Raw genomic sequence first — 22,577 nt, 5'->3', positions numbered from 1 at the left:
GTGATGTGCTTCTGGTCGGTAGTTGAGCAGCACTTCCGCCACGTGTAGCCATTTAATCTTTGCCATGTAATCAGCAGCCATTTTTTGGGTAAACAGTAAAATAGATAAAATAGTGTTTTTGAGACGTATTTAAAAAAATAGATTAGAGCATCATTTATGAGTACCCTAGCTATCCACCCGTAAAAATAGAGGAGGGGTGTATACTAGAATTTGCCTAAAATATTCTCCTTAAAAACAGTTCTTTCCATTAAAACAAAAATAAAAAGAAACAGTTCTTAAAAAAAAAATGAGAGGAAAAGGAATTAACCATTACCAAGATATAAAAACCTAAAGCAGAAGCGGTTGCTACCAAGTCATCTTTCTTTGTTGAAGAGAGGTCTGATCTTTTCTTATAAAGAGAAAAGAGATCTATCGACAGTACTCATTACTCCCTAAGCTAAGACTACCCACTTTCACTGGCGGCGAACCCCAAAACCCTCTTTTTCTTCTTCCTCTCATATTATACTTGACTTGGGTTATGCTTTGATGCCATATTTGACTTCTTCGGAGCTGCTACTCTAATGGCTACTTCTACTCCCGATAATGAAGTTCCCAACGCTTCTCCCATCCCCAAAGAAGCAGAGAAGCCTCCGATTGAGCCCTTAAGGCTGCCCACCGTTGAGGAAATTCGCGGCCAAGACATTTGGAACAACTGTGCTGTTCGTAGCGTCTTTAGTGGAGTCATGGGTATGCTCCAAATAAACTTTTTTTTTCTTTCCTTCTGATGCGTTTTTGTTTACTCCTTTGCTTCAATTTTATATTTCTTTTCAATTATTTTGTTGTGCATTCTGGGGTAGGACTTTTAGGAACTTTATGCTTTCATTACATGGAAAAGTTTGGTTTTTTTCATTTCACTAAAGCGAATCTACAGACAGTGTTATATTGGTGTTTGATACTATTGTTTTATAAGCTATAAATAATTAGAAGACGTCATTTAATACAATTATCAAACACCAGGAGTATGTACTTTTTTCCTAGTTTCTTTTGTGGAATTAGATTTATCCTAGCTGTTGAACAATGCTGGCAAAAACCTGTGTAACTTTAGTTTTAACATACTTGTGACAATGAAGAATTATTTGATTCATGTTGAAGCCTCAAGAATTATTTTTGCTGTTAAAATGTCAATTTTTAGTATTTTGTTAGCCACTGATTGGATTGAGTCAATTAATTGAAGATCATTGTATCCAGTAAGTTAGATTTACTTAATAGTGTTGGATGGTGTAAATTTTGTAGGTGGCGCTCTTGGGTTGGCCATGGGTTTGTTTATAGGATCTTTAGATAATCCTATAACTCGAGATGAGATGAGTGGGAAGCAGCAATTTGTTTATCAGGCAAAGCAGATGGGGCGCAGGAGCTGGAGTTCTGCAAAGGCATTTGCTGTTATGGGGTTTGTTTTCTCTGCGGCTGAGTGCGTTATTGAAAAGGTAGCGTTTCGAATATAGAAATTTGAACTCTCATGGGTGATGTAAGAGATTCAATCTCTTTGATATGGTAACTGACTTTGTTTATGTGTATCTAGGCGCGAGCAAAGCATGATACAACAAATACAGTTGTTGCTGGCTGTGTTACTGGGGGTACAATATCGGCAAAAGGTAACATGTTTCTCTTTTCTCATAAGGTTATGGCGGTTCACAGTAAAAGGAGTGTAGCCAAACTCATACATTTTTTTTTTTTTTTTTCAATACTTTGTTTTTCATCTTCTACATTTGGTAATTTGCTTGATAAACTTTACTAATACTATACACGGTAACAAGTAATTAGGTGTTGTATACTTTGAAATTCTTTGGCATTGTTCCTTATCTTATTTGGGGAGAAAATTGGTTGTCTCAAAATGCCAAGCTTTCGATAGAGGGATAAGAAAGGTTGAATTTTTTTATTTGCAAATCAACTATCTGGTTAAAGTTATCTGTCTAGAGGGGCTTGGGAAAATTGGTGATCGATCCTTGATGAGTATACTTGTTTTCACTTACTGATGGGAATTGGTGTAACTATATATATAAACACGCTGAAACTGAAAATTGGAATCTATGTAATATACTTTCACCATTTTATAGTTAGGCCAAAGGAGGTTCTCTGCTTCAATTCTCGTGTTAAATATTATCATTCAGTCAGTTCTCTATTTGATGTACTCAAAGAGATGCCTCATATTTGTTTTTTTATGTGACCTCCTCTCATTTCACTCCCGCTGTGTTGTTACAGGTGGTCCGAAGGCAGCATGTGTTGGTTGTGCTGGCTTTGCGGCGTTCTCAGTTGTTATAGAGAAGTTCTTGGATAGACATGATTGAGTGGGATCCTTGCTCCAATTTTGCGGACACTAATTAAGGACGAACGCCAGGCTGCTGAGTCGGCTAATTACAGAAGATTTATTTTGATTCAATTAGATTTTTTTCCATCCCAACTGATGAAAGGGATACAACTACCAATAGGGCATACTAGTTAAATGTTTTATTTTTCACACATATATTGTTTTCACCCAAGCCTCATGGGCGATGTTGCATTCTTCAGACTGAAGATTTGAGCAAGTGACTTGGGAAACTTGCAGCTTGTTACTTTTAAATAAATCAGTGGAAAGGGCCTTTTCGTATTTAACTATTATTATTTTTGTGACTTGGTCTTTTCGAGTGTTACAAGTCATTTATAATTCTATATTAAATCGAAACATTCTAGCACTCAATTGTACTAAATGGATTGTTGAATTTAGATGAGTGATATAATTAGGGAAATTTGCCACGAAATTTCTACTTATGTAAAGATATTTATATAACACTTAAATGCTTAAATAAATTTTTTAGCAATGAAACTTCTAACCGTTTGTGTTTGATGTTGTTGACGCGGTTTTTCGCCAACGGTAAATTAAGAAATCCAACAATAAAGATATTAGTGCTATTTTCTAAACTGTAATGAATTGTATGAACAACTTCTCACACTCATAATTTTACGTGATTCAGTGATTAAAATCTACCTAGTCTACGAGACAATATTATTATTCTCTCACAATTTTTGCAGAGTTTCTGAATTACAAAAAACATGCCTATTTTCCTTTCCATTATCCTGAATATTTATAGTGGATATTCTTGGACAGGTTTGGGTAACCGTGTGCATAAATATGGTAAACAATTAATCAAGATAATTCCCATTTACATAGGGATACAATTGCCTATGGAAATTACTCTTGTTATCTCGGGCAATAAATATGTAATATAACATGGTCATTAATGAGCGTATAAAGAGCTTCCAAGTGTTTCGGGATCCTTCACTGTGCGTCATGACCAGGTTTCCACGAGCTGAACATCTCTATCGAGCTAGAGATTGAAGAGTGAACATACTTTAATTCAGATTAGGTTCAGAGCATTTTGAAGGCGATCTGGCCATAATATGTCGAACTGGATTATTTTCCTGAAAGACGATCTGGAGGTTATCTGCATGTCGCACTGCCAAGTCCTAACTCGAGCTGCTCATATCAACATTAGCTAGATGTCCTACTTGCCTGCTTTTTTCCACGTGTTTATCTTCCAGCTGTACCCCTAGCTGAGTGATTGAATCCACGCTTATTTTTAGGGTACAACATTTTCCCCCCAAGCTCCTGCTCGTGCATGACGTCATTTTCTGATACGCACAGTAGGGGCTTTTAGGCTTCCGTCGTGCAAAATCGTGCAAGTGTTAAACACGTGACTGTCCACAATTGGCGTCTGTTCGGATTTCGAGGACTGCGACATCTGTCTTGTCAACTTTTTGCCGCCGTAAGGGTTATTTAATCTTGGCCTTTAGATCCCGAACTGACCCAATCAGATGGCCCATATTAAGTCCCAAAACTTATGTATAAATAGGAAGACTAGACCTAAACTTCACCACCTTTGCATTCAAAAATTTCCTTTCAGAAACAAAACTTCCATTTTTCTCTCAGAACCCTTCGCCATCCTTCCCTTCTTCAGAAGTTCTCAGAAGACCCTCATCGAAGCTATCACTATTTCCCTTGATCAACCATCTGAACTGTAAGTGTTTCTATACTTGGTTTAGATTTCTCACTCTTATTTTCACTAAGTTCCTTTTACTTCAATTTTTTTTTTCAGTACAGTCTTTTACTTTAAGTATGTTTGAACTTAATAGAGATTGGTGATAGGACAAGAACACAATATCAGGCTTGGTTGGGAATAATGTGCGTAAGAAATGGGTAGATTTTTGGGTTTTGAAGGGGTATGGCATATGATTTAGCATCTGGATTGCTTATTTATGCGTAGGAAGTTTAAAGGTTTTTAGGTTCAAAACCGGGTAACTTGAGGGCTACGATTTCCTGAGAAGTTTTACATTAAACTGCCTTCGAAAAAAAAGTAGTGGGTCTGATACGCAAATCCCGAAGTATCAGGGAATTTCCCGAGTCTATAGCGCGTGGCCTAGGACTATGTGTGGAAACATGCGTTGGTGCTAGGACATAGCTTAGCTCGCGTAGATTTTGGATTAAATAAACCGCACTCAAACCCTTGGGTCACCGTACCTTTATCGTTGTAGCTAGGCATTATTTTAGGTCGCCACTAATAGGTCGCTTTGTCGTCAGGCGAGCTAGATCATGGCCCAACAAAAGAAAAATTTCGCGAGCTCCTCTACTCAAAAAAAGAATAAGGGCAAGCATGTGTTGCTTGACACACCAATTCCCCACTTCAGCCCGGTGGTGGAAAGGGAGATTGTAGTAAGCCCCAACGCCTTTTTCGAGGCCGAGCACATCGTGTCTCGAATAATGACTCAGGGGAAGGTGAACAAGATATTGCTGAGCCACGGGATTAAGATGGGGACTGAGGGCCTTATCGTCCAACCTCCGTTGGAAGGAGAGCAGAGCTGCGCCCCACTTCAAGATGACTTTGGGGCCTAGAGTGATGAGCACCTGAAAGCAGGTGCTTTTCTTCCCCTGGACTAGTACTTCGTAGACTTCTTAAACTACGTCGAACTGACTCCATTCCAACTCCCCAAAAACTCGTATCGGCTTTTGGCGGGGTTAAAATATTTATTTTTGAGGCATGAGTGGGAGGTCCCCACCCCGGTTGATATTTCTACCTCAAAGCCAGCCCTGATCAGAAGGGATGAGGTGACGACTTCTACTACCTTACTTGTTTCCCTAACACGGCCTCCGTCATCGACCTCCCTAGCCACCGAAATGACTATAAAGATTAATTTTTTACGTCGAATGAGTTCAAGAACTACACTCACCGATACTTCAACTTTCCTTGTAAGCCTCCTAAATCTCTGAACTCCATACGTGAATTCCATTATTTTTTTTATTAAATTTAACCCTCCTAATTGAGTTTGTTCTTTGTTCAGCTATATTAAAGAGGATAGGGAGATTTGAGACCCTTGGAGGTCAGTACGAGATGCTGTCCCGTCTTCTTTCGAAGGAGAAGGAATTCTGAAAAGTAGTGAACGATGCTACCAAGGTGGCCTGCAATTTGATATGCAAAGATCAAATGCTAGATATCATAATTCGAGGTCCGCCTCCCATGCTTCCTGAGCTTCCCCCTCCTCAAGAAGTCCTGCCCGCCGTTGAAGACGCCGAGGAGGAAGAAGAGGTGGCGCGGCTGGTGAGAAAAAGAAGAGCTCTTGAGGATGGGCAGCATCCTAACCCAGACCGAGCTGAGTCCAGGGCAACAGCCGGCACTTCCGCCCAAGGTAATCCTTATAGAGAATTAGATTGGGCTGCTGCCAGTTTTAGGCTAATCCGATTCAACCCACGTCAGCTCATGAGTCGACATCCTGTTGACCCAGACACAACCCTCCTCCAATGTGTGGATCATCTGGTGGTACGCTACGACCATAGCTACCGCAGATTCACTGTTGTTGTAACGTTCCAAATTACCTAATAAGGCATAGGGCCTTAATTAGGGGGCCAGGATGGAAAATTATGGAAATTATGTGATTATGTGATATATATGTGTATCAATACATGATTATGTGAGTTATATTATAATATGACTTGATATGCATGTTTAGGTGTATTAAATATGCATGTGGGCTCATTTCTCATTAAAAAGGAAATGTTCGTAATTTGGCCCGTTATGGGTATATTTTGCATATATGTGATATATGTGTGAGACCACATCATTATGTGGATATATTTGGGTTACTCGGCACGAGACGATCCTAGGTTGCAAGCTAGTGGGAAAGTCACAACGGGATTGATACTTGACTCAGAGTGAGACAAGGGGTATATTGGGTATTTAGTACATTACCTGCTTATTGGGTAATGAGAATAAATATTTGAGGATATATTGGGAGTTAGTGAGATCAGGACGAAATTCTAGGGATTTTGACTATTTTACCCTCGGGGGTGTTTTTGGGACCCCAAGCCTTGGGTTTTACTTGAGGTTTCTTAAGCTCGAAGTAACCTATCAGAAAGAAAAGAACGTTCAGTTCTCTCTCTCTCGTTCGTTCATTTGACGCCCGTTAGCATTTCTGAAGGAAACTTGAGTTTTAAGACTCAGATTCAAGCAAGGTTAGAGTCATAGTGATTCTAAGGGAGATTAGAAGCTTGATCGCCAGAGGATTTAGTTTGGAAACTACGTAATCATAGGTAATCCAAGCTTTAAGTTCTGAGGTTTGAGTTTCTTAAGTTTGATTGGATTTTTATGTTTTGATGAGTTTTCGATTGGATCGTAACTTGGGTTTTGATAGTTTTGCGCTGCTGAGTTGTTTAGGAACTTTGTTTATGGGATTTGGCTATGTTTGGATAGGTTTATGGAGGGATTTGACATGTGAAAAATGGAGGAAAATATGGGTTTTCATTTCGAGCCGCGACCTTGTTCTTGGGGCACCGCGGTTGAAATCAGTCGAAGGAGAAGTAGGTGCCAATGGGCTATTAGCACTATGACGCCTGCTAGGGCGCGCCGCGACGCTGGTGCAGGCAGAGAAGAGGCTCGGGTCTCTGACTTGAGCGGGTCGCAGCTCAAATGTTTGGGGGTTGCGGTGCTTAAGGAATTTTTGGCCTTAGGGAGGTTTTGAGTGTGGGAACTCAAACCTAAGGACTCATGATTGATCCTACTACTCGGTTTAGTAGGATTCGATGTCTCGATGGCTAGGATTCGGTACGAAAGCTTGTGTTTACTCGTTATTGATGGGATTCCATATTATGGTTGTGACTAGGTTATCGCTAGGGGCTCGGAACCGGGATCATGCTCGAGGGTCATTCATTGGTAACCTGTACTTGGACCAAAGGTAAGAAAATTTCACCCAGTATGTGATACATGTGATTATGGCTTGGCCCGAATTATTTAACATGGATATGAATAGGGCATGAACGTCTGAGAATGTGCATAATTATGATTATGCTTGTGATTGTGGATTAAGCATGCTTAATGCTTTGTACTTGGATATTTGATATATGATATATGCTGGTTTGCATTATCTAATTGAGAAAGGCTTGACTTATTAGTCAAGGACGACAATAGCGCCGAGCGCTGGTAAAAAAAGCATTGACTTATTAGTCAAGGTCGACAATAGTGTCGAGCGCTGGTCGAAAAGCATTGACTTATTAGTCAAGGGCGGCAATAGTGCATTAAACGCTGGTCGTTTTTGTTAAGTTAACCAGGAACGCATCATATGCTTGTTCGACCCAATGGTCGTGGAAAACTCAGCGCTAGGTACGCTAGGCCAGCTCCAAGGCTGGTTATACTAAAGGTAGGGGAATGGGCCCCGGGGTGACTTATTAGTCCCATATCCTAGGGATGGGCCCCAACATTGACTTATTAGTCAAGGACGGCCTTAGCACGTTGAGTGCTGGTCGTAAAGCATTCACTTATTAGTCAAGGATGACCTTAGCACATTGAGTGCTGGTCGTAAAGCATTGACTTATTAGTCAAGGACGATCTTACCAAGTTGAGTGTTGGTCGAAAAGCATTGACTTATGAGTCAAGGATGGAAATAGCGCGCTGAGCACTGATCGATATGGTTATGTCTAACTAGAAGCACATCATATGCTTATTGGTCGGGGAAAACTCAGCGCCAGGTACGCTGGGCCAGCTCCAAGGCTGGTTATACAGAGGATAGGGCAAAGGCCCCGTGGTGACTCATTAGTCCTTTATCCTAGACCGTTGAGCGAGTATGATTTATTAATCACGTGTTTGGGCGTTGAGCCCTAATATGATTCCATAATAATGAATTTTGGGCATTGGACCAAGATATGATTCATTGATTGTTATCATGTGCTATTGGTCCATATGATGTTGTAGTCATTTATATGAATGGTATGCATGCATGAGTAGGGTTATAACTGCTAGGCATGCTTATTATGATTTGGATATATGTTATTAGCTTCTTATGAACATGTTTAAGTTTTCTTACCGAGCCTTGGCTCACGGGTGCTATATGGTGCAGGTAAAAGGAAAAGAAAGCTGGACCATCCTTGAGTTGTAGAGCTTAGGTGACGATGTGTACATAGGCGGCTGCTCGACCACCACGGCCGAGGTGTTTTAAAGAGGAACTAGGGTCAAACCCTATTTTCCCGCTTAGGTCGGCAGGTTGTAACTTTTCATTACAATTAACCTTTTAAATGTATTTTGGGATCCCATGTATAAAGTAAACGTTTTAGTGAAACGTTTGTATCCTTGACCAAAATTTTTAACCCTAAATTGTTAATCACGTTTAGTTACACAGTTATGGCCAAATGACTCGTTTAGCGAGTTTAGCTGTAATGCCTCAAAATCCCTAATGAGGTTTAATGGTTGGATTAGTAGACTGGGATGGCCATAATTGATTTATTATGCCATTAAATGATTATGTGCATGTTTATGTGAATTATATTATCATATGATGTTAAATGCATGCATGTGGGTCCATATTTCATCATAGGGGCATTTTGGGAATTTGGCCCGTTGATGGCGTAATTGTGTATTTTCATGCCTGTTGGTGATCTATTGTTGAGGCCACATTATAATGTGGATTTGTTCGAGCCATTCGGCATGAGATGATCTTTGAGTGCAAGTTAGTGGTTTGATCATAACACGATTGAGTTCGAGGCTTGGGGTGAGTCTCGGGGTAATTTGGTGATTAGAGCGTTGCCGGGAATTATAGGGTAACAAGATATGGTTTATTCATATTTGAGAATATTGGGAATAACGGGAATTGGAGGGTGTTAATTATGATTAACGAAATAGGCGGGAGATGACGATTTTACCCTTGGGAACCTTTAAAAGACTTTAATTGACCTAGGGGCAATAAGGTATTTTCACCCCTAAGATATATATATTAGCCATTGAAGGCTATAGAACCTTGCCAAAACAGAGTCCCATTTTCTCTTCTCCCGTGCATCATTTCCTCCTCTTTTTACATGGGATTTTTGAGCTTCTTTTGAGGATTCAAGCTAGGGAAGTGGACCTTGAGGGCTTAGGATTGTGTTCCACCATTGAAGAGGATTTTATACTGAGCTTGAGGTAAGGTTCTAGCCATTAAAACTCTGGTTTGCTCTGTTTTCGTTTTGGATTTCAGCTTGGATTTCTAGGTTGGATAATGGGAATTGATAGAAGTTTTTGGCTAGGGTTACTTGGGTTATGATGCCAAGGCCAAAATAACAATCAGGGTCAAGAGAATGACCAGAGTCAGTGTAATGACCCAAATTCACTAATAAGGCTTAAGGGCCTGATTAGTGTGCCGGGAGGGCATAACTGGATTATATGATAATTAAATGATTAAAAGCATGTTATATGATTATTTGAATATCTGTGATGCATGACTATGTGTATTAGTGTGCATGTAGGCCCTGATTAGGTTAGAAGGGCCTATTCCCGTTGAGGGCATAAATGTAAATAATTGTGATAAATTGTTGAGACCACATTATTATGTGGATATATTTGTAGTCCGTGACTCGAGGCGATCATAGTGAGCGGTTCAGCAAAAAAGTCACGGCGGGGATTTATACCTGGCTCGGGGCGAGCCTGGGGGTATTTATGGGAATTTAGGATATATATTGGAGTCTATATTGATATTGAGAAATATAATTGGTGATTAGTTAGGTGTCGGGAAGTAAGCGGTAAATATTAGAGACATTCGAGGAATTAGCGGGAATTGGGTATAATGATTAAAATGCCCTTAAGATGTTTAAAAGCTTAGTTATAAGTGGGAGGGAAATATGGTCTTTTGGGGTTTAGAATCAGATAAGTGTTGTATTGGCTTTATTGCCTTAGTGGATTATGTAGAAAGTTGTAGAAGTCTGAAGAAAAGAAAGAAAAGAAGGAAAAGGAAAGAAGGGAAAATCAAGGCAACTCTCTTGAACGGTTTGGGTTTTCTTCATCAATTTCTTCTGGAAATTTGGAGCTAAAATTCAGAGGAGCTTTAGGCTAAGACTGTGTACTTGGGATCTTGATCAGGCTGGGGAATTAGCTGAGGTTGTTCATCATTTGAGGTAAGGTTTTGAGGTTAATATTCAGTTCTTTGTTTGGTATTGAATTAGTTTTTCTAAGAAGAGTTTCTGTGGGAATTCTAGGGAATTAAACCTAAGGGTTTGAGGAGATAAAGGCCAAGCAAGTGTGGAAGTAACCTAGGTTGAGCTCATCCATCAAAGGTAAGAAACTCTGGTTTAAGTTCTGTGATTTCAGTTGATTTCTATTGAGTTTTGAGCTCTAGGTTCAGCCATGGTGAATGTTGTGTTTTCAGGTGCATGTGAGTGAATTACTTGTGGTTAGGTTGTTTGGGATGAGTTGATGATGTTGGGAGGCTTGTTTTGAAGTTTGATTGAGGTTTAGAAAGGCTCGAGGAAATTCGAAGAGGAGAAAACTGGGAATAGCTTGGATGTGACTAGCGCTAGCCTTAGGGCGCTACAACGCTAGGCTTGGGTATCTGGGAGCCTAATGGCTATACTTGTAGCGCTGTAGCACCCACCTTAGGGCGTTGTAGCACTACCCTGTTCCTAAAAAGGGGTTTTTGGGTTATTTCTTAGGGTTTTTGCCCAGGGGCTCGGGGTTTGATTCCACCACCCTGTTTGGTGGAATTAGGGCTTTCCGAGGGCTCGGGATTGGTCTCAAGGCTAGGTTTTGGAATTGAGGTTTGGAGTTGGTTCTAACTTGTGTCCGTGACTAGGTGTACGCTAGGGCTCAGACGGGATCGTGCTTGAGGATCAAATTGAACAAAGCTATTGAAATCTAAAGGTAAGAAAACTGCATGTGGTTATGTGTTTATGATGGGACTAAGAGCTCCCTATATCAGTATGATGTCATAGATGGTATTATGCCATGGGACATGTCTTAGAAGGCCTAAGGGTGCCGTCAATAATACTTGCGCACAGGGCGCGACTCGGCCACTGGTAGCTGAGGACAGCTTAATATTCACCGAGCTCGATTTAAGCGGACCGGAGTCAGTGGGGTAAGTAAAGGGTGCGGCCCAAGGGCATTAACCCTGGTTATCATATGTGAACTGATTATTGATATGAGATGATGTACCTAGTATGCTGATTACTTGATTAACGTGAATATTTGGAATGTTGAGTATATGCTTATATTGCATGGATTATCTGGTTGCTTGCTTGATGGTTATGCTCTGTTGTTGTGTTTTCTTGTTGGACCTTGGCTCACGGGTGCTACATGGTGCAGGTAAAGGCAAGGGTAAGTTGGACCAGTCCTGAGATGGAGAGCTTTGGGGATGAATGTACATAATCAGTTGATCGGCCGCCACGGCCGAGGAGTGGAACAAGACGAGAAAAGCCTAATTGTCTGTTTTGCCTTAGAGTGGCTAGTAACTGTATTTTAATCCCGTAATTTTGTAAAATGTCTTATAACTTTACTAATTTTGGGATCCCATGTAAAAGCAAATGTTCGATTATAAGAAATGTAACTTTTGAGAGAAAATCTTTTAACCCTAGTCCAACTGTAGTTTCAGTAACACATTTCTAATAAAATTACTTGATTAGCAAGTCTTGCACCTTTATAAACACACAGTGTAACGGTCTTGGCTATCCAGGGCGTTAAAACTTGGTATCAGAGCGTCCTAGGTTTAAGGGTTCCTAAAGACTAGCTGGACATGTACATTCGTCGTGAAAGACAAGCTCGACTTAGGGTTTGGTAATTGTGTATACATGATTATATGCTTAAATGAATAGAATGGAATATAACTGTTGATATGTACTTGATTAATAGGGAGCATGAGATATTGATAGGGCTTGGCCCTTGACTATTGCATGATGACATTGAGGCGTGCTTATCAGCACTGCTATGTATGTGAATGCAAATATTTGGATAATTGGATGAACTGTTATATTTTGATTGTTTGTGAATGTTTGGGGTTCTAATGGTGGATCATGGAAGGATTACTACCCTGTCATCATAGTTTGACTGCCGAGTCGTTGATTGCAGATTGACTTGGATAATTATGCGTCCAAGAAAATCTACGCGACTAGCCGACACCAGGTCTGAGACTAGAGATGATGACCAGGGCCAGACCCCTCCGCCAGTCCCTGAGAACTGGCAGCAGCTTATGGCAGACATGCAAGCACGGCTACAGAGCCAGGATGAACAGATTCGAATTCTGTGACAGCAGGCTCCATCAGGGAGTGATGCCCCTATTGTGCCACCTGCAGTGGTACAACAAGTAGAGGTTGGGAGCAGATGGGAGCCGTTGTATGAGCAGTTCAGGAAGCAGCAACCCTCGATCTTTGAGGGAGGACCTGATCCAGTGAAGGCCGAATAGTGGATGACCATGATTACTACCATCCTGGATTTTATGAGAGTAGAGGGACATGAGAGAGTAGCCTGTGCCACATATATGCTGAGAGAGGATGCCTGAATCTGGTGGGAAGTGGCATCACAGACCAGTGATGTTACTGCTTTGACTTAGGAAGGATTCAAGGACCTATTCAGTCAGAAGTACTAAAATGTTGCCATCAGGGCAGCGAAGGTAAATGAGTTCATGGGGCTGGTTCAGGGCAGCATGACAGTTACAGAATATGCTCTAAAGTTTGACAGACTTGCGAAGTTCGCACCTGACCATGTGCCTACTTATGCAGCTAGGCAGGACAGATTTATGAGAGGGCTTATTGCTATGATAGCCCGAGATGTGAGGATTACAACAGTTCCTGGAGGGACGACTTATGCCCAGGCTGTAGAGAAGGCTCTTACCGCTGAGGAAGCGGAGAATAAGAGATGGAGAGAGAGTGCGGCGAGGCGGGAGGGCCGCAAGGCGGTGCCTCCATATTCTAGTTCCGGTAGGGGCGGAGGCCCCAGTGATTTAAAGAGGAAGAACCCTGATGCTTCGACCGCTCCTGGTCCTGATAGGAGAGGTCGGGGTACTTAAGGTGGCCGTTAGGGAGGCGGTGATTCACGGAGGACCGATCCTAAGTGCACGAGGTGCAGAAGACGCCATCCGGGCGAGTGTCGGGCTAAGGCCTGTTACGTGTGCGGGGTGGTGGAACACCTCGAGAAAGATTGCCCAACAGTGAAGAAGGAAGATGCGGGGAAGGTGGACAGCTTGACTCCAACTTGAGTGTTCACCTTGACGCAGGCAGAGGCCAAGGCTAGTCCCTCGGTAGTGACAGGTCAGCTTTCTAGCGCTAACTCTCCTTTTACTGTATTGATAGACTCTGGTGCTACACATTCGTTTGTTTCTAGTAAGGTGATTGATAGACTGTGTAGACCTAGTGAGTATTGTACTTCAGGATTTGGGACTATTTAGCCCACATGAGAACTGGTAGTTTCTAGGAGGTGGATTAGAGCACTGCCAATGATAGTTGATGGTAGAGAGTTGTCAGTAGACTTGATTGAGTTGAGTATGGAGGACCTTGATATGATTTTAGGTATGGATTGGCTAGTTAGATATGGAGCTACTATTGACTGCAAGAAGAAGATGGTGACTTTTGAGCCGTAGGGCGAGGACCCCTTTGTCTTTGTAGGAGCGGTGCATGGACCCCGCGTACCTAGAATTTCAGCGTTGAGAGCTAGGGACCTATTACAGGGAGGATGTATAGGTTTCCTGGCTAGTATGGTGGATACCTCCAGGGTTTCGCCAACAGGACTTGAAGAGACCAGATTGGTTTGCGAGTTCTTGGATGTGTTCCCTGAGGACTTGCCTGGGTTGTCGCCGCATAGAGAAATTCAATTTGTCATTGAGTTGGCGCAAGGGACAGAGCCAGTGTCGAGGGCACCATATAGGATGGCACCGACAGAACTGAAAGAATTGAAGATACAGCTACAGGAACTTCTGGATTTGGGGATTATCAGGCCGAGCTACTCGCCATGGGGTGCTCCACTTTTGTTTGTGAAGAAGAAGGACGAGACTTTGAGGATGTGAACAAGTTGACTATCAAGAATAAGTATCCCCTACCAAGGATTGATGACTTGTTCGATTAGCTGCAGGGTAAGATGGTGTTCTTGAAGATTGATCTTCGATCTAGTTATCACTAGTTGAGGATCAAGGATGAGGACATATCGAAGATGGCCTTCCGAACGAGGTACGGGCACTAAGAGTTTCTGGTCATGTCGTTTGGTTTGACCAATGCCCCAGCAACCTTTATGGACCTAATGAACAGAGTGTTCAAGGACTTTCTGGATCAGTTCGTTATTGTCTTCATCGACGACATTTTAGTGTACTCCAGTTCAGAGGCAGAGCATGAAATTCATCTTTGACAGGTTCTACAAAGATTAAGGGAGCATCAGCTGTACGCCAAGTTTAAGAAATGTGAATTTGGTTACCAGAAGTGACATTCCTTGGACATATTGTGGGTGCAGATGGGATTAAGGTGGATCCATCTAAGGTGGAGGCAGTTAGGGATTGGCCGAGGCCAAGGACTGCCTCGAAAGTACGGAGTTTTCTTGGTCTAGCGGGTTACTACAAACGGTTTGTGGAGGGCTTCTCGAAGATAGTGGCACCGATGACAGAATTGACACAGAAGAATTTGAAGTTTACCTGGCCAGAAAAGTGTGAGAATAGCTTCCAAGAGCTGAAGCGACGACTTATTACTGTGCCTGTGTTGAGTCTTCCTTCGAGGGAAGAGAAGTTTGTTGTTTACTGCGATGCATCGAGGTTGAGTTTAGGCTGTGTGTTGATGCAGAACAAGAAGGTCATATCTTATGCATCACGACAGCTGAAGGAGTGTGAGCAACGGTATCCTACCCATGACTTGGAGCTACCTGCGATGGTATTCGCACTGAAGGTTTGGCGACATTATCTGTATGGAGAGAAGTGCGAGAAATACACCGACCATAAGAGTATGAATTATTTCTTTACACAGATGGACCTGAACATGAGACAAAGACGTTGGCTAGAGTTGGTGAAAGACTACAATTGTGATATTCTTTACCATCCGGGGAAAGCCAATGTAGTGGTGGATGCGTTGAGCCGGAGAGGCCCAGGTCAGTTATATAGTTTCACTTAGAACTCGAGAAAGTTAGCTGATGAGATAGTCAGAGCAGGGATAGAAATTGTAACGGCCCAAAATCGCTAATAAGGCTTAAGGGCCTTGATTAGTGTGCCTGGAGGGCATAATGGAATTTATGTATGATGTTATGAGTTTAATGCATGGTTATGATTTAAAGCATGTTATATGACTATTTGATTATCTGAGATGCATGACTCTGTATATTAGTATGCATGTAGGCCCGGATCGTGTTAGAAGGGCATAACTATAATTTTGGCCATGTTTGGGCATAGTTGTATTGATATGTGATATTGTTTTATGAGATTTGTACCACGTGGGTGTGGTGTTATTATTGTGATGCACGTGCCGAGACGGTCCTAGAGAGCTAGTTAACTCAAATGTCACAATGGGATTTTATACCCGGCTCGAGAGGAGCCTAGGGGTAATTCGGGGATTTTGTAACTTAGTCCTCGAGAGATTTTGGTGACTGGTAATTTGGTAACTTGTGTGACTGTTAGTAACCATAGAGAGTAACAGGTTTTGATGGTAAAATGGTAGAATTGTAATGGATAGGAAATGACAAGTAAGCCCTTGAGGTTTAGTTAGGAAAGGATAAGCAAGGAGGGGTAAAGTGGTCATTTGGCAAGGGTAATAGACAAATTTGAGCTGTGTTATAGGGGTACACGGTTTGGACTTAGTCATTGTTGGTCTTGATAGATTTTGAAGAGAAGAGAAAAGAGAAGGAAGAGCTAGGGCATGAAGAAGAAGAAGATGAGTGGAGGAGCTGAATTGAAGACTTAGGAGATGAAGGAAGCTTAGGGTTGGATTCTCCTTTTGAGGTAAGGATTTTATACACATTTAAGGCTTGTTTCTGTTATGGTTTGAGGAATTTAAGCATGGTTTAAGTTTGGTTTTTGGGTTTTATATTTTCTAAAGTTGAAAATCAAAGATGTGGGTTTTGGGGATTTGATTGTGTGTTTGGATTTCTTTGATGATGTTTCTGAGTTGTTAAATGGTCTATGTGGGGTTTTGAATTGATTTTGGGGCTTAGGTGTGAGTTTGGGAGTGTTTTGGATGATGAAATGCAGGGGAAAAACCCAGTTTTTCTGGGTTCGCGATGGGGCGTCGCGGCCCTGTTCTTGGGCGCCGCGGCGCGAGGCTGTGTCCAGGCGAGGGTGGCTTTCTGTCTTGCTGGGCGCCGCGGCGCTAGGCCATTTTCAGGGCACCAAAAGTTGCACTTTTGAGCTTTTGCTCCGGGGGTTCGGGGGATATTTCCGATGGATTGTTGTAGGGATTTGGGAGTCCCGAGAGTGTGGGATTGGTCCCGGGAAGCGGTTTTTGATTTGATTAGTGTTGAGGGATATTTCTTGTGTGTTGTGACTAGGTTATTGGAGAAGCTCGTGCTAGAGGACCGTGCTCGCGGCTTTAGTGCATCAGGAGGCTCGAAATACAAGTAAGAAAACTATAACACCCGTAGGATGGGGCATAGGCCCATAGTGTGATTGCGGGGCACGGCCCTATATTGCATTACATGTTAGGGTGCAGATTTAAATGAATTGATATTTGTTTGAATGTTGTTTGATTTATGCTATATATGATTATAGTGAATTGAACAGCTATGGCCGAGGGCGACAAGGCCGAGAACGGCAGCGGGGCCGGAAGTAACACCTAGCACATATGATGCTTATGGTCAGGGTAGGACCCAGGGGATACGGGTGATATCCCTACGGTGAGGACAGAGACCCCAGGCTTCGGTAAGGCTTCGGGGGCGGCATGCCGTGTTTGCTTAGTCTAATGGTTGACTTGTTTATATGTGGATTATCTGTTATGATAAACTGTATAAATTGCATATGTTATGTTCTGCATGAGTTTTCTTGCTAGGCTTCGGCTCACGGGTGCTCCGTGTTGCAGGTAAGGGAAATGACTGAGTCAACCAACCATGAGTACGGAGAGCGTGATGCGACGCGTACATGTTTGGCCTGCCCGACTGCTTTGGTTGGGGGTTTATTTGAAAATGGCTGTAATAATCTATGATTTTTAGAACTGATCAAATGTAAACTTATTTCAAGATGTAAATAGTTTTCAAACCTTAATTTGGGATCCCAATTGTTTAATACTAGAGGTTTTATTAAGTCAACGTATTTTCAAAGATTACAGCCGTAACTTTTATTAGTCACACTTTTGTTTCAAAACCTCGGTTAGCGAGTTCATTGCACTGTTTTGTCTTAAAAACTCACTTAGTAACGACTCTAAGGAAGTAGGGCGTTACAGAAATGGTGGTGGGCTGGTTGGCCAATATTACTCTGCAGTCGACCCTGCTATTGCGGATTAAAGAAGGATAATTGGTAGACGCTCAGTTACAGGAGGTTAGAGAGAATGTCTTAGCGGGATTGGCTAAGGGCTATTCCATTTCTGAGGTTGGTTTGCTTCGGTATCAGGGACGGATTTGTGTTCCAGCTAATGAGGGGATCAGACGAGAGATACTGGATGAGTCACATATGATGCCGTACTCACTTCATCCGGGTACCACAAAGATGTACCAGGATCTACGGAAATTATATTGGTGGCCCGAGATGAAGAAGGATGTGGTAGAGTACGTAGCCAGATGTTTAACCTGTCAGCAAGTGAAAGCTGAGCATCAGCGACCGACAGGATTGCTTCAGCCCTTAGGTATTCCCGAGTGGAAATGGGAGGATATTACGATGGATTTTGTAAAAGGTTTACCCAGAACAGTAGGACTTCATGACTCAGTGTGGGTGATAGTGGACAAATACACCAAGTCAGCCCATTTTCTTCCAGTGAGGTCGACATATACTGTGGATCGGTATGCAGAGTTTTATGTGAGGGAGATCGTATGTCTCCATGGGGTTCCTAAGTCTATAGTGTCAGATCGGGATCCTATCTTTACCTCCAAGTTTTGGGGTAGTTTGCAGAAGGCTATGGGAACTCAGTTGAAGTTCAGCACAACCTTTCATCCTCAGACTGATGGACAGTCTGAGAGGATGATTGGAGGATATGCTTAGAGCGTGTGTGATCGACTTTGAGGGATCATGGAGTAAGTATCTCTCATTGATTGAATTTTCATATAATAATAGTTACCAATCAACGATTGGAGTGGCTCCCTACGAAATGTTATATGGAAGGAAGTGTAGATCGCCCATTCATTGGGATGAGATGGGTGAGAGGAAGTATTTGGGGCCAGATATGGTTCAGAAGTCAAATGAAGCTATAGAGAAGATCCGAGCTAGGATGCTCGCCTCACAAAGCAGACAGAAAAGCTACGCTGATCCCAGGCATAAGGATGTGGAGTTCCAGGTTGGGGACCACATATTTCTCCGAGTTTCACCATTGCGAGGGGTGAGGAGGTTCGGAAAGAAAGGCAAGCTAAGCCCTAGGTTCATCGGACCTTTTGAAATCCTAGAAAGGATTGGTCAGGTGGCTTACAGGTTAGCCTTGCCACCATCACTGTCAGGAGTCCATGACGTATTCCATGTTTCTATGCTCCGGAAGTACGTCTCAGATGCGACACATGTGCTGAGGTATGAAGACTTAGAATTGCAGACAGATTTAGCCTATGAGGAGCAACCGGTCCAGATCTTGGATCGGAAGGATAAAGTACTACGGAATAAGACGATTCCTCTTGTTAAAGTGTTATGGAGGAATAGTAGGGTCGAGGAGGCGGCCTGGGAGCTCGAGACAGCGATGCGGGATCAGTATCCCGAGTTATTCAAGTAAATTTTGAGGACGAAATTCTCATTAGGAGGGGATAGTTGTAACGACCCAAATTCACTAATAAGGCTTAAGGGCCTTGATTAGTGTTCCGGGAGGGCATAACTGGATTGTACGTGAATTAAATGATTAAAGGCATGTTATATGATTATTTGAATATATGTGATGCATGACTATGTGTATTAGTATGCATGTAGGCCTTGATCAGGTTAGAAGGGCATATTCATAATTTTAGCCCGTTGAGGGCATAAATGTTAATAATTGTGATAAATTGTTGAGACCATATATTTGTAATCTCTGACTCGAGGCGATCCTAGTGAGCGGTTCAGCGAAAAAGTCACGGCGGTGATTTATACCCGGCTCGGGGCGAGCCTGGGGGTTTTTCTGGGAATTTAGGATATATATTGGAGTCTATTTTGATATTGAGAAATATAATTGGTGATTAGTTAGGAGTCGGGAAGTAAGCGGTAAATATTAGAGGCATTCGAGGAATTAGCGGGAATTGGGTATTATGACTAAAATGCCCTTAAGATGTTTAAAAGCTTAGTTATAAGTGGGAGGGAAATATGGTCTTTTGGGGTTTAGAATCAGATAAGTGCTATATTGGCTTTATTGCCTTAGTGGATTATGTAGAAAGTTGTAGAAGTTTGAAGAAAAGAAAGAAAATAAAGAAAAGAAGGAAAAGGAAAGAAGGGAAAAGCAGGGCAACTCTCTTGAACGGTTTGGGCTTTCTTCATCAATTTCTTCTGGAAATTTGGAGCTAAAATTCAGAGGAGCTTTAGGCTAAGACTGTGTACTTGGGATCTTGATCAGGCTGGGGAATTAGCTGAGGTTGTTCATCATTTGAGGTTAATATTCAGTTCTTTGTTTGGTATTGAATTAGTTTTTCGAAGCAGAGTTTCTGTGGGAATTCTAGGGAATTAAACCTAAGGGTTTGAGGAGATAAAGGCCAAGCAAGTGTGGAAGATAACCTAGGTTGAGCTCATCCATCAAAGGTAAGAAACTTTGGTTTAAGTTCTGTGATTTCAGTTGATTTCTGTTGAGTTTTGAGCTCTAGGTTCAGCCATGGTGAATGTTGTGTTTTCAGGTGCATGTGATTGAAATACTTGTGGTTAGGTTGTTTGGGATGAGTTGATGATGTTGGGAGGCTTGTTTTGAACTTTGGTTGAGGTTTGGTTGAGTTTTAGAAATGTTTGGCTCGAGGAAATTCGAAGAGGAGAAAACTGGGTAGTGCTTGGCTGTGACTAGCCCTGTAGCGCTAGCCTTAGGGTGCTACAGCGCTAGGCTTGGGTATCTGGGAGCCTAATGGCTCTGCTTGTAGCGCTGTAGCGCCCACCTTAGGGCGTTGTAGCGCTACCCTATTCCAAAAAAGGGGTTTTTGGGTTATTTCTTAGGGTTTTTGCCCGGGGGCTCAGGGTTTGATTCCACCACCCCGTTTGGTGGAATTAGGGCTTCCCGAGGGCTCGGGATTGGTCCCGAGGCTAGGTTTTGGAATTGAGGTTTGGAGTTTGTTCTAACTTGTGTCCGTGACTAGGTGTACGCTAGGGCTCAGACTGGATCGTGCTTGAGGATCGAATTGAACAAAGCTATTGAAATCTAAATGTAAGAAAACTGCATTTGGTTATGTGTTTGTGATGGGACTAAGAGCTCCCTATATCAGTATGATGTCATAGATGGTATTATGCCATGGGAAATGTGTTAGACGAACTAAGGGTGCCGTCAATAATACTTACGCACAGGGAGCGACTCGACCACTAGTAGCTGAGGACAGCTTAATATTCACTGAGCTCGATTTAAGCGGACCGGAGTTAGTGGGATAAGTAGAGGGTGCGGCCTAAGGGCATTAACCCTGGTTATCATATGTGAACTGATTATTGATATGAGTTGATGTACCTGGTATGCTGAATACTTGATTAACGTGAATATTTGGAATGTTGAGTATATGTTTATACTGCATGGATTATCTGGTTGTTTGCTTGATGGTTATGCTCTGTTGTTGTGTTTTCTTGTTGGGCCTTGGCTCATGGGTGCTACGTGGTGCAGGTAAAGGCAAGGGAAAGTTGGACCAGTCCTGAGATGGAGAGCTTTGGGGTTGAATGTAGATAATCAGTTGATCAGCCGCCTCGGCCGAGGAGTGGAATAGGACGAGAAAAGCCTAATTGTCTGTTTTGCCTTAGAGTGGCTAGTAACTGTATTTTAATCCTGTAATTTTGTAAACTGCCTTATAACTTTACTACTTTTGGGATCCCATGTAAAAGAAAATGTTCGATTATAAGAAATGTAACTTTTGAGAGCAAAATCTTTTAACCCTAGTCCAACTGTAGTTTCAGTAACACATTTCTAATTAAATGACTTGATTAGCAAGTCTTGCACCTTTATAAACACACAGTGTAACAGTCTTGGCTATCCAGGGCGTTACAGTCAGATTCCACAGCCAGCTCCTGATATGTAATGACCCAATTATTTCTATGACCTTGGACCATTAAAACTACTAGACATAGCTACTATATTTGGGAAAACATACATAAGAAATAATCATAACTTTATTAAACCCCAAAATAAATAATGTGAAATTACAAAATATGATGTAAAATATGGTATGGGTACCCATGTTTAATAAAACATAAAACATAACTTCAAAAACTAAATGCGGAATTACATCAAAACATAATTTAAAAGACATAAAATAAATAACGTCGTCCTTGATCAACACGCAGTCCATTGAATTCATTCATCCTTAACAAACAAGCCAAGCTGCCAAGAATCCTTCCGCCTTCCATAATCATTTTCCTGCATCACACTAAAAAAGAAATAAAGGAGTGAGCCTAATGCCTAGCAAGGAAAATCTACTAACAATCATATAACATAAGCATAAGACTATATCATAAACATATACTATAAAACATATATCATATAGGACTACAATGGCCATCATACTTCTTGGGGCTCGTTAGCAAAGCAAGTCATATGCCCATAAATTTGTGGGGCTTGCTATCTAAACAAGTCATATGCCCATATATTCTTGGGGCTTGCTAGCTAAACAAGTCATATACCCAAGGACTATAAAACATAGTCTTGGGGCTTGTTATCTAAACAAGTCATATGCCTAAGGACTATAAGACATACTATACACATACATATCATAACATAAACATATCATAACATATTATAACATATAAGAACATAAAATCTATCCTATTTTCCTTACCAAAAGCTGGAATATTTGGGAACAAGAACGGGATTAGAAACTCCTATAAACCAACAGAAAATGGTGAGAATCTCTAAAGAATGAAATGAGAACTAAACCATCAAGAAGAAACTTACCAAGAAGAACCTTAAGTTTCAAGAACTTAAATACCTAATCAAGAATCATAAACAAGAATTAGGATCTGAATAAAGAAAACTAAAGAACCATATACAACTGAACTTAAGGAATAGAAATACCTTGAATGACCTTATGGATTGGTCTAAACCTCAATACCGAAATCACACT

At 41.7% G+C, this 22,577-nt stretch overlaps 1 protein-coding gene across 1 annotated transcript; it reads left to right on the top strand.

Annotated features, from left to right (window-relative positions):
• Positions 1-273: 273 nt before the first annotated feature.
• On the top strand, positions 274-2,634 carry LOC133792722 (mitochondrial import inner membrane translocase subunit TIM22-4). The gene is made up of 4 exons (XM_062230631.1): positions 274-726; positions 1,273-1,463; positions 1,559-1,631; positions 2,239-2,634. The coding sequence occupies exons 1-4, from the start codon at positions 561-563 to the stop codon at positions 2,322-2,324; spliced, it is 516 nt and encodes a 171-aa protein (XP_062086615.1). The 5' UTR covers positions 274-560; the 3' UTR covers positions 2,325-2,634.
• Positions 2,635-22,577: the final 19,943 nt, after the last annotated feature.

This window comes from Humulus lupulus, chromosome 7 (genome assembly GCF_963169125.1).
Source record: "Humulus lupulus chromosome 7, drHumLupu1.1, whole genome shotgun sequence".
Classification (NCBI taxonomy): domain Eukaryota; kingdom Viridiplantae; phylum Streptophyta; class Magnoliopsida; order Rosales; family Cannabaceae; genus Humulus; species Humulus lupulus.
Note: the sequence above shows the minus strand (reverse complement) of the source record. Positions and strands in the feature narration are given on the sequence as shown.

What these genes read in the sequence shown, in the direction of transcription:
- LOC133792722 (XM_062230631.1), top strand. Translation starts at nt 561, where the DNA reads ATGGCTACTTCTACTCCCGATAATGAAGTTCCCAACGCTTCTCCCATC. An exon ending in CTGAGTGCGTTATTGAAAAG is followed by an intron (nt 1,464 to 1,558) that starts GTAGCGTTTCGA and finishes ATGTGTATCTAG; the next exon opens with GCGCGAGCAAAGCATGATAC. An exon ending in GGGTACAATATCGGCAAAAG is followed by an intron (nt 1,632 to 2,238) that starts GTAACATGTTTC and finishes GTGTTGTTACAG; the next exon opens with GTGGTCCGAAGGCAGCATGT.